Genomic DNA, 12,614 nt, shown 5'->3' with positions numbered 1-12,614 from the left:
GGTCAAGGGGTCAGAGCTGATGAATTAGGAACTTAGTGAACAAAGAGAGATTTAAAATATAAAATAGAGGGAGAATGAAGTAAAAGCAGCAAACATTTTACTTGAGTGCAAAAGTGAAAGGTGATCAATCTTTGTATACTATAAAGGAGATCATTCCAGGAGACCTTTAGGCTGTAAGAGGCATAAACGGAATTATTCCCTCATCTACCTTAGCCATGATTTGGGGTTTTAATCAACATAGAGTTCAGGGTAGTTTGGGTCTTCCTTAGTGAGACAGCTGAGCCACTTAAAGCTGGAGTCTAGCTCAGGATCACGGACTCCCAGAGTTGGCTACAGAGGCCCCGCCCCATGAAAGCCCCGCCCCCCGGGGGCGGCCCGGGCGCCGCCGCCCGTTCCTCCCCTGTCCCTCTGCGCCTGCGCGGAAGCTGGGGCGTTGGTGCCATGACCTTATCGAGGGTCCCCTGGTTGCTTAGCGGCCCCTTTGCCACGGCATGGACAGCGACAAGTAAGGCGCTCTGCCCCGGGGCCAAGGTTGCGGGCGGGGTCGCGGAGGCCCGGGCGCCGCGAGAAGTGCCTCCCGCGGCTTCCGTTTGTCCCGGACATTAGTTGGCGCTAGGGGCTACGGAGCTTCTCTCCAGCTCGGCCACCCGCGCCCTGGCCCTGGGCAGGTCCCTGCGCCGCCCGGGTCTCGAGGGTGGGACTGCAGCTGGGAGGTTGCCAAGGCCCTTCCAGCCGGGACTTCCGCTTCCTTCCGGCCGCTGCTCTGACCTAGGAAGACCTCAGACGTTCCGAGTTGTTTCTGTGGGAGCTCGTAGGAGGCACTGCGCTCAAGCCCCTGAAAAACATGGAAAATAAGACCCTTTAAGAATGGGAGTCATTCATTTGCTTATTTATTTACATCAAAAAGGATTTGTGGCAATTGACAGTATGAAAGAATATTGGAAAAATTTAGAAGTGGGCCCAAGACAAATTAGTATAACAAAAATTAGACGAAGTCAGGAGTTGTTAGTACAGAAAGCATGCATGTTTTCAATAGAAAACATTTCTTAATCCATTTTTGTTGGAAATTTTTCTAAATATATTAACAGTTAGTTAGCAACCTACGGAGTATGCTAACCATAATTTTAATTTATAACATACAGAGACATGTGTATGAGTTGAAACCACAATTACTGCCCTTATAGTAAATGGCCTCAGATTTCCATGCAATTTTTTTTCCTTTGTGCAATCATTTTTCCCAAATACATTTTACTTGTTAATTGTAAAAATTTTAAATGGCCCAGAAATGAGTAATAATAGAACGTGAAAGCCCCACATTATTCAAACTCCAGGGTAATGACTGTTTAAAATTTGTTGTATTCATCCAGCATCCCTTTTTCATTCATTTTAAACACTTTTGAAGTATTTAATACCAGAAATGTATACATGTAGCACATTGTGTACGTTATGAAGCAAAACCAACGTCTATGAACTTATTCTCCAGTTTAAGAAATAGACTCTTTCCATTGCCAAGGAGCTCCTGTGCGCTGCTCCCTGATACAATTGTGTAACTTTGTTTTTGACTTTCACAGAAATGGTTTCATATCATTTCTATTTATTTTATTTGCTTTTTTTCCAGCTAACACTGTTTTGAGTTTGATCCATATTGACATATGAGGTTGTTATTTATTCATCTGTGTGAATATATAGTTTCCATTCGAAAAATTTCTTTAAATATGTTATTTTGTATTCTGAATTCAGTATATGAAATCTTTATGGTCTGGGCCTATTGTTCTGTTGTTTGTTGATTCTGCTGACTTGTTTGTGATGGCTTGTTTCCTCGAATTTTACTGAGATTCTCTTTGTGAGACTTCTGTGAGACATGGGTTGAGAAAATATTTCTCTCCTCAGGAGATTTGCTTCTGCCTTTGCTATATATCTGGGAGCACTTCAACTTTAGACTTGGGTCCACATTATATTAATAGTAAGATGCTCCCTTTGGAGGTTTTTGGACTATGCAAATAATGTGTATTCAGGCCTAAACACAGGTGTGGTCAACTAGTGGCTTCGTTTTTTCACATCTCCACTCAGAACTAGGGTTGAAATGGACACTTTTCTTTCCTTAACGGTTCTCTTCCTTAACTGGAAGTTTTCTTCTAGTTTCTTGCTCTGTCGTCCAGTAGCATGAGCATCACCTGGGAGCTTGTTAAAAATGCAGAATAATAGGCCCCACCCAGAACTACTTAGAATCTGCATTTTTTAACAAGTTCCTCCCCAGCTGGTTGGTGTGCACATTTTAAATCCATCAGTTCACTTTCTTTTCTTAGTGTGTGAGTCTCCCTGAGTCCTGGCTTCTATTAGGCTTTATCGTTTTGCTCAGGCTTAAGAGACTGTCATCTCCCTGCTGTCCTGAAAGCTCTATAACCCAAGCTCTAGGCAAGAAAAACACAAGATAGGTAGCAGTTTCAGTTTAAGTGTTTACCTCACTGGACTGTTTTTTCAGTTTATCACTGTTTACTTTCTTAAAAGTTCTTTCTGTGATTTAGAACTGTTGTATATATTTTTTGACCCTTGTAGATGTTTAATTGCTATACAGTTTTGTATTGCCGATTTGTCAGATTGCCAGAAACAGGAGTTCTGAGTTGTTTGTTGTTTTGTGTGTGTGTGTGTCATTGACTCTTTTGCTTTTATTATTTCTTCTTTTAGAAGGTCAACTTCTTACCTGTAATATACATGTAAACACAGTTGTAAATAGGCTTTGGATAAGGCCAAACCACACCTTAAAGTAAAAGACATGGGCTTTATGGTGGTTATTTCCTTATATTCTTTGAAAGATGGTTTTTGTTTTAAGTTAATCAACTATTTCCTCTGTAGTTGAGGTAGTCAGAAGTCAACCGATAGCCAAAATGTAACATTAACATTAATATAGTTTCTATTGCTCAGCACCTACTATCTGATAGGCAGAATTACCAGGAGTAGCCCTTGGGCTCACCTTTGCTTGTCTACTAATCCTTCTCATCTGATACACCTTTCTTGTCTGCCTTAGAGGCTACTTGTGTGTGCCTCACTACCCCCACCCCTGCCAAGCTGCTGTGCATGCACCTGTGTCCCAAGCTGTATAGCCTCCAGGTGCCAAGGAGTCTTACCTCGTGTTATGCAGAAACAAGGGTAATGCTCTTCCCCCACATTCTGTCATACTGTTACCTGACTACAAAAATAGTTCTTTTTATACCTCCAATGGTCTCAGAGACCCTTGAGAAAACTGGTCTTTCAGCTTTCTCTTGTAACCCTTCTTTCTATAGATAAGGTCTCTCAGAAGTGTGCAAGGCCAGCCTGGGGGACCAGTTTCTCAAACATAACTTTGCTACTCTTTTCTCTTTCCCCAAGATTACGCTTGTGTTCCTGTTCTTCACCAAAAACTCTTATGCAAATTGACTTCTACATCCCATAGTTAGGCTCAAGTTACTGATGCATTTACTGTGTACACATATACAGACAAACACATGTTCATTTCTCTTACCTATTTGCATGCATATATATTTGTGTATGTATTTTTAAGCAGGGGCTATGGTTATATAGTGATGACTAGAATGTGAATAAAATATATATATAATGAAGTAACATTCTAATTATATGTAATGCTGTCAAGAGCTTCCAGATAACTCTATAAAAATAATAATAGATACAATTTGTCATTATACTAAATGCTTTTTCATAAATTGTCCTGTTTATTCAGTAATCTCATCAGATAGGTACTGTTATTTCCAGTTTAGGGGGAAAGAAACAAAGACAGTTTTAGTAACTTGGCCAAGGACAAACAACTAGTAAATGATTATATTAGTTTCCTATTGCTGCTGTAACAAATTACCACAAACTTAGTGGCTTAAAACATTTTACAGTTCTGGATGTGAGAAGTCTGAAATGGCTCTCATTGAGCTAAAATGAAGTTGTTAGCAGAACTGTGGTTTTTCTGGAGGCTCTGGGGAAAACCTGTTTCCTTCCCTTTTCCAGCTTCTAGAGGCTGCCCACATTCCTTGACTCAACCCCTTCCTCCATCTTCAAGCCAGCAACATCAGCTCAGGTCTGTCTCTGCCATCTCTCTGGTTCTCTCTTCTCTTTTTAAGGACCCTTGTAATTGCATTTACCCACCCAGATAATCCAGGATAATCTCCCTAGTTTAAGGTCATTCAATTAGCAACCTTAATTCCACCTGCTACCAGAATTCTCCTTTGCCATATAACCTAATCTGTTCACAAATTCTGGGTATTGGGTTGTGATCATCTTTGGGGCCACTATTCTGCTTGCCACAGGAGTATAGCTGGAACTAGTACCCAAATTTATCTGCCTCTAAAGTTATTCCTTTAGGAAGTTGAAAACCCCCAGCAGTGAGATCATTTTTTCAGTGTGGTTTTGCCCTTATTGAACATTATCTCACGAAGGGGTTAGATAACTTTCATAGAATTGAAAGTATAACTTTGTCTTTACAAACTAAGGAGAAAATGATCTCATTTCCACATTGCAGATGCCCAATACATTTTTTTAAGTTTTCAGTTGTTAGGAAAAGAGGACCATGATTAGGATTTAAATATAAGAATATTAAATATAGCCACTCGTGACTTCTAGAGATTTAAATACTAAATATTATTTAAAAGTTCATACTAATGTACTTAGCTACTCTTAATGTTCTAACTCCTGGTATTTTGGCATTGTCTCAGACATAAATTAGTGGTTTATATAAATTTCTGCAATTTTGTAATGGTTAACTAACTTATTTCATAGCTCTTCTTTTCAAATTGGTTATCTCCCAGGAAGGGAAATGGCTATCTAGAAGACAGGGGCAGAAGGAAGAATTTTCACTGTATATATGTGTGTGTGTGTGTCCTTTGTACCTTTTGAACTTTGATAAATATGAATATATAAATTAAAAACAAATAAAATTATTAAATGTTTAAAGTAGAATGAATGAATAGCTCCTATCTTTCTATTATTTCCACTCTGCTAGGATCACCCCTTCTGTGTCATTCTTTGAGGAAAACAAGTTCTTCTCAAGGAGGAAAGTCTGAACCCATCAAACAATTACTTAAGAAGCCAAAGTTACCAGAAGGTCGTTTTGATGCACCAGAAGATTCCCATTTAGAAAAAGAACCACTGGAAAGTGAGTAAAGAGCCTCTCTTAAGTATCACAGAAAGTGTTTTAGTTAGTGAGAAAATAAATGTTATTTTTGCTTATAATTTTTTTAACAATATAGAGTATATTTTACCTGTGTGTAAAATCATCATATTACCATATCGATCATTAATATGAATGTGGTTTTTTTTGTTGTTTTTTTTAAGAGATCGGGTCTTGCTCTGTCACCCAGGCTAGAGTACAATGGGGCAATCATAGCTCACTGCAGCCTGACACTTTTGGGCTCAAGCAATCCTCCTTCCTCAGCCTCTGGAGAAGCTGAGACTACAGCTAACACACCTGGCTAATTTTTTTTTATTTTTTGTAGAGATGGGGTCTTGCTATGTTGCCCAGGCTAGTCCTGATCTCCTGGCCTCAAGCAGTCCTGCCACTTTGGCCTCCCAAGGTACTAGGATTACAGGTGTGAGCCACCATGCCCAGCCATGTGGGTTTGTTTTTGTTTTTAAAATTTCCAAGCCACTGATAGGTATTCAGTTGGGTTTGATTGGGTTTGTTTTTTATTATACCTCATTATTCACATGACAGAATATGTAATTTGAGACCTTCTTTGATACAAATAACAGAAACCTACTTAAGCAGAAGTGAGGCACCGAAGGGCAGCGATGCTGCTGGGCTGGGAAAAAGACTAGAACCTCGAGACTAAATACTATATGGAAACCAGGATACTTTCCCTCTTTCTCTTGTCTCTGGTCACTTTTCTTCATTGTTTTCTGTCTCCAAACTAGCTTCTCAGTCCACTGGGCAGAAAATAACTGCTCCTAGCAGCTATTCAGTTCAAGAGATCAGCCAAACTGACACTAGAATTTCTTACTTCTAATTCCAGATTCCTTAAGAAGAAAGCTCATTGGCCAAGCTTGGCTCAGGTGTCCCCAGCTGAATCAATCTTAGTGACCCAATCTGAGATGGGTCACATGTGAAGGTGATTGTTCTCACTATAACCACATGGTTAGAGACAGAGAAGGGGTAGTTTTGAGACTAAAGAGATTGGAGGAGGGGGTAATACACTAAATATTATTTTGTGTTCAGTATATATAAAATTTGGCTCTCATGCCTTAAAGCTCATTTTAAAAGTGCTACTTTATTTTCATTCTATACCTTTTTATACCTTTGAATTATAGAACATGTACAAGCATTAACTATTCAAAAAATAAAATTTTAAACATCATAAATATAAACATACCACTTTGAGTCCTTGGCCAGGCTGTCCTGCTTGTCTAACTTTTCCAGTGAAATGAGAGTTAACCCATCTGTGTAGTGAAGCATCCTAGTCAAGAAGATATCAGGATGCAAGAAGATATCAGGATGCAGGGGTCTGTGTCTGAAACTTTTCTAGAATATAAAAGCTTTAATTTTTTGCTTTAGTTGTCAATTTATAGCACTATACCAAGCCCAGTCTAATAACCAGACCAATCAGCCAAGTTGATAGAGATTTTTAAGAAGTTGTCATAATTTAAAGGCAAAATTTTTCTTGAGTGGTTTTTAGCTAAACAGAAAAATCAGAGGGGAAATATTTGCTTAAAACATCAAGATTAAATTAGGTATCTTGAGATAGGGAGGATATCCTGGACCACCCAGGTGGGCCCAGTGTAATCACAAAGATCCTCATAAGAGGGAAGTAAGAGGGTCATAGAGAGATTGGAAGATACTGCACTGCTCCCTTTAAGACGGAGGAAGGGGTATGGGATGTGGGCAAGTCTGTGTGTGTTCAAGGGCAGCCTCTAGAAGTGGGAAAAGGCAGGAAAACAAATTTCCCCCTAGAGCCTCCAGAAGGAGCGCAGCTCTGCTGACTCTTTGGTTTTAGCCCAGGGAAACCCGTGTCAGGTTTCTGATCTCAAGAACTATAAGATAGTAAATTTGCATCATTTTAACTAAAAAAGAAAAAAAATAACACAAGAATTAAACAGCAAGCCCAGAAATCAAATCTCACACATATGGTCAATTGGTTTTTTTGTTTTTTTTTTTGAGACATCGTCTCACTCTGTTGCCCGGGCTAGAGTGCTGTGGCATCAGCCTAGCTCACAGCAACCTCAAACTCCTGGGCTCAAGGGATCCTCCTGCCTCAGCCTCCCAAGTAGCTGGGATTATAGGCATGTGCCACCATGCCTGGCTAATTTTTTCTATATATTTTTAGTTGTCCAGATAATTTCTTTCTATTTCTTTAGTAGATATAGGGGGGTCTCACTCTTGCTCAGGCTGGTCTCGAACTCCTGAGCTCAAACCATCCACCCACCTCCGCCTCCCAGAGTGCTAGAATTACAGGCGTGAGCCACCGCACCCAGCTGTCAGTTGATTTTTGATATTGGTTTTTGATAAGGGTGCCGGAACCATTTAAAGGACAAAGGACAGTCTTTTCAATAAATGGTACAGGGAAAACGGAATATCCACATGCAAATAAAGAATTTTGACGTTTACCTTACTATCACAAAAAATTAACTCAAAATATATCAAAGATCTGAACTTAAGAGCTAAAACTATAAAACTTTTAGAAGAAAGTATCAGGGGAAATCTTCATGATATTTCATGGATATGACATCAAAAGCACAGGCAACAAAAAAATAGATAAATTGCACTTCATCAAAATTAAGAACTTTTTTGTATCAAATGACATTATCAAGAAAGCAAAAGATCAGCCTTTCTACCATAGAATGGTAGAAACTATTTGCAAATCATATGTCCGACAGGGGATTAATATCCAGAATATATAAAATACTCCTGCAACTTGACAAAAAACAAATCCAATTCAAAAATGGGAAAGGACTTGAGTAGATATTTCTCCAAAGAAGATATACAAATGACCAATAAGCACATGACAAAATGCTCAGCATCATTAATCATTAAGGAAATGCAATTCAGAACTATTGTGGCTATAATCAAAAAACTGGAAAATAGCAAGTATTGTCAAAGATGTGGAGAAATTAGAACACTCATGCATTTCTGGTGAGAAGGTAAAATGATGCAGCCTCTGTGGAAAACAGTTTGGCCATTCTTCAAAAAGTGAAATGTAGAACTACCATATGACCCAGCAGTTTCACTCCTATGTATATATCTAAAAGAATTGAAAGCAGGGACTTGGACAGATATCTGTATACATACCCATGTTCATAGCATTATTCACAATAGCCAAAAGGTGGAAATAATCCAAGTGTTCATCAATAAATGAATGGATAAACAAAATGTGGCACACATATACAAGCAGTGAATACTGTTTAGTGATAAAAAGCAATGAAATTGTGATATATGCTGCAACATGGATGGACCTTGAAAACATTATGCTTCGTGAAATAAGCTGGACATAGAAGGACAAATATATGATTACACTTACATGAAGTACCTAGAGTAGTGGAAACCATAAAGACAGAAAGTAGAATAGAGGTTATCAGGAGCTGGGGGACGAGAAAAAGAGATGTTTTTGTTTAATGGGTATGGAGTTTATTATGAGGATGATGAAAACGTTTTGGGTATAGATATGGGAATGGTTACACAACATTGTGAATGCATTTAATGGCACCAAATTGTATACTTAGAAATGGTTAATATGATAAATATTATATATATTTACCATAATAAAGAAAAAAGAAGAAAGCACATTTAAAAAGTCAGTTATCTATTTGACGTAGAGATAGGCATTCCTCTTAATTTTTGAATCACTCAAGTTTATGTTGAACCTTACATCCCTTAGAAATTGCTCTAGCAGACATCACCAAATCTGGTAGATGCTTTTTGATTCTCATTTTATTTGAACAATCCACAACCCTTGACAGTGCGAACTAGTGATTCTGGAAATCTCCTGCTTTAGTTTCTATTAATATTTACTTTCTTTAGTTTCTCATTCTGTTTTTTCAACCATTTCTTCCCAGGCTCCTTTGTAAGTTCCTCTGCATCTGCCCAACACCTGAATGTGGGTATTTGCCAGGCCTCTCTCCTTAGCCCCCTAAGCATTCCTAGGGACATCTTATATTTTCCTAAGATGATTTTAAATATTATATCACATACGTGTTGGTGATTCACACATGTATGCCTCTAAGGCAGATCTCTGTCTTGAGCTTCACTCTCCTATTTCCAGTTGCCTCCTGAACATCTTCCTTTGCACATTCCAAACATCTCGGAATTAGTATTTCTAAAACTTATCCAGTATGCATTTTTCCCACTCACCTTCACCCACCAGCTTGAATCCACATCTTCCTTTTCCTCTGGATTCCCAGTCTACCCCATCTGCCAAATCACCCAAGCCTGAAATCTGAAATCCTTCACTCCTCTCCCTGTCTCCTGTATCCAATCACTAACCAACTCTGGTTGATTCTGCCTTCTTAACATCTCTCAAGTTCATCCCCTCTTATTTATCCTACCAATAAAGCCTAAATTGAAGCTGTATCTAGCTCTATTGAATGAAACCATGTGTGCTCACAAGATTGCCATAAGGATAAGATGAAATCTATTCATTCACTCATATGACACATATTAAGTGTCATCTACAAGCCAGGCATTGAAACAGCAGCAAATAAAACACACAAAAATATATACCATAGTGGAGCTTAACATTTTAAGGAGAGAGACAGACAATAATCAAAGTAAATAAGAAAAAAATAGCAATAAATGCTAAACAGAATGATAAATCTAGGCAGGGAATGGGAAGTATTTTGAGGATGGCAAAAAATATAGAGACACAGTTTAAGAATTAGGGTTCTTTCTAATAGCTGGTTCCTCTCCTGTTTTTTCCATATGTATAGCAGTACAGTGTATAGGCCAAGAGTAAGACTGCAGACAGAATGTCTGAATTCAAACTCAGTTTCACCACTTAGCTGTGTGTGGTATTGAGCAACTTTCCTAATCCTTCGTGTCTCATTTTCTTCATCTATAAAATAGGGACGATAATTTTTCCTATCCCATAGGATTATTATGAAGGTTAAATGAGTTAGTGTGTATAAAGTGCTCAGAATTGGGCCTGACTCATGATAGGAACTTCTATTATGCACACATAGTATTAAGAATAGTAATTGCTATTAATGTTATGTCCATAAGTGGTCTAGCTAGCCATTTACTGAAGGTAAAACCCTATGATGAGGAGTAATAATACTCAAAGCTGAAATTAATTGACATTCTTATGTACCTGGCATTATACCAGACCGTTTACAGGACAATCTTCTTTAATTCTTAACATAGTAAGGCAAGTATGATTTTTCTTCCCATTTCACAGGTCAGAAAACTGAGGCATTGAGTCAAAGTGACTCATTCAAAGTAATCTTATTTTAAAACCTTCCAAGTCTCATGAACTTGCACTCTGTGTTTTCTGCACCCCTTCCCTTCTGTTTGGATCCAGCTGCACATATGTAGCCACTTCCCAAATCCGGGGCTGAGAGCACTCCCATAATTCTAAGTCGTTAGTATTGATGGTAAACTTGATTGAATATGAAAATTGTATCCTAAAGTGATTTCTCAAACTCAGGAAAAAGAACCACATGGATAGTTCATTTAAAGACTGCGTAGTAACTTGGTCAGTAATATTTAGCCTGGTATGCAACCCTGTCTTCAAATTTGACTGTAATGCTTTTCCTGGCTTCTATGACTGCTTCGTCAAAGAAGAATTTCTGTTATGCACTTTTGTATCTTTTGTGTCTTATCTACTTTAATATCTTTTGTTTTCTGTAGAATTTCCAGATGATGTTAATCCAGTTACCAAAGAAAAAGGTGGACCCAGGGGCCCAGAACCTACACGATATGGAGATTGGGAACGAAAGGGACGCTGTATTGATTTTTAAGTCACATGTTCTTTAATCTCAGTATTGTTTTCTGAATATGTACAACTGAATTAACTTATTTCTGATTTTTTTCTTTATATCCTTTAAGTCATGTAATTTCCATAATGTGTTTAAAAATATATATGATGGCTTTGGAAGAAAATATGCTGCTATAAATTAGAAAAGGAAAATTTATTGGAGTTTATAAAGATGATGAGAGCTGCAAACTTCATCGTTTTTCAGTTTAAATTAATCAGTTGCTTATAAAATGCACATGTAAATAAAATGTTTTTTAAATTGATTATGTTGCCATGTGCTAGGTGGTGGTTGTTAGTGGCTTTTTAACTGAGAGTTGAATAATGCATTGTAGTTTGAGAAGGCCACAGTAACAACACATATTCTGTTGGAGCCAGATTACTTGGGTTTAAATCCTGACTCTACTACTTACTTCTTAATGTGACCTTGGGTAAGTTATTTAACTTCTCTGTGCTTCTGTATCCTTGTGTGTAAGTTGGAGATAATAATAGTCAGGCAGTTAAGAAGAGTAAATGAATAAATAATATGTGTATTAGTGTTTTTCAGACAAACAGAACCAATAGGATAGATATATAGAGATTGATTAATTGATTATGAGGAATTAGCTCATGTACTTCTGGAGGCTAAGAAGTCCCATGATCTGTCATCCCCAAGCTAGAAACTCAGAAAAACCAGTAGTGTGATTCAGTCCGAGTCCAAAGGCCTGACAAGGGAGCCAATGATGTGAATCCAGTCCAAGGGCAGGAGAAGGTTAAATGAAATGTCCCAGCTCAAGCAGTGAGGCTAAAAAAAAGGGGCAAATTCCTCCTTCCATCTTTTGATCTATTCAGGCTCTCAATGAATTGAATGATGCCCAACTGCATTGGGGAGGGCCATCTGCGTTACTGAGTCCACCAATTCAAATGTTAATCTCATCCAGAAACACCCTCACAGACCATGTTTAGTTTGGGTACCCCTTGGCCTATTCAAATTAACACATAAAATTAACCATGCCAACATGTAAGCCACTTGAAGCAGCGTATATAGCACGTACCTCTCAGTAAGTGTTAGCTATCCTTCAATTATGAATCTGTTCTTCCAGGTCTCTAGGCTTCTAGGGGAAAGATTTAAAAACCGGAATTTGAAATACTTGAGTTGAAATTATTTTATATTACTAGAACATTTAAAAATCATTAGTTGAAAAACAGTGATTATTTAAGTGAGTAAATTAAAATATATATTAGTTTATGGAACATAAAATTAAGGTAGGTGCTATGGTTTGCACGTGTGTCCTCTCCAAAACTAAAGTTGAAAGTTAACCACAGAAGTGGCCATATTGAGAGACTGGGGCCTTTAAGAGATTGGTTCCCCACCACACTGTTCCTGGATGCTGGACATGGAAGTTGAAAGAGATTATTCTCCAGCTTAAAATGTAATGTCTGCCCCTTTGGGTTTCTGACTTGCTAGGGGCCTCAAGTCCTTTTCTTCTTTCTTATTTTTTCCCTTTGGAATGGGAATGTGTATCCTGTTCCTGTCCCACCAGTGTATCTTGAAAGTAGGTAACTTGTTCTCACCGGCTCTCAGATGAGACTTTGGACTTTTGAGTTGGTGCTGGAACAAGTCAAGACTTTAGGGGTAGGGGATGAAATTAATGTATTGGTATGTGAGAAGGACATTAGTTTGGGGGGCCAGGGGCA

The 12,614-nt window shown here is 38.3% G+C and overlaps 1 protein-coding gene across 1 annotated transcript; it reads left to right on the top strand.

Moving 5' to 3' along the window:
* Positions 1-424: 424 nt before the first annotated feature.
* On the top strand, positions 425-11,065 carry SDHAF4 (succinate dehydrogenase complex assembly factor 4). The gene is made up of 3 exons (XM_012646519.1): positions 425-505; positions 4,982-5,134; positions 10,814-11,065. The coding sequence occupies exons 1-3, from the start codon at positions 442-444 to the stop codon at positions 10,921-10,923; spliced, it is 327 nt and encodes a 108-aa protein (XP_012501973.1). The 5' UTR covers positions 425-441; the 3' UTR covers positions 10,924-11,065.
* The last annotated feature ends 1,549 nt before the right edge of the window (positions 11,066-12,614 follow it).

Source organism: Propithecus coquereli, unplaced genomic scaffold, assembly GCF_000956105.1.
Source record: "Propithecus coquereli isolate 6110/MARCELLA unplaced genomic scaffold, Pcoq_1.0 Scaffold244, whole genome shotgun sequence".
Lineage (NCBI taxonomy): Eukaryota > Metazoa > Chordata > Mammalia > Primates > Indriidae > Propithecus > Propithecus coquereli.
The sequence above is the reverse complement of the archived record's forward strand: the minus strand, read 5'-3'. Positions and strand labels throughout refer to the sequence as shown.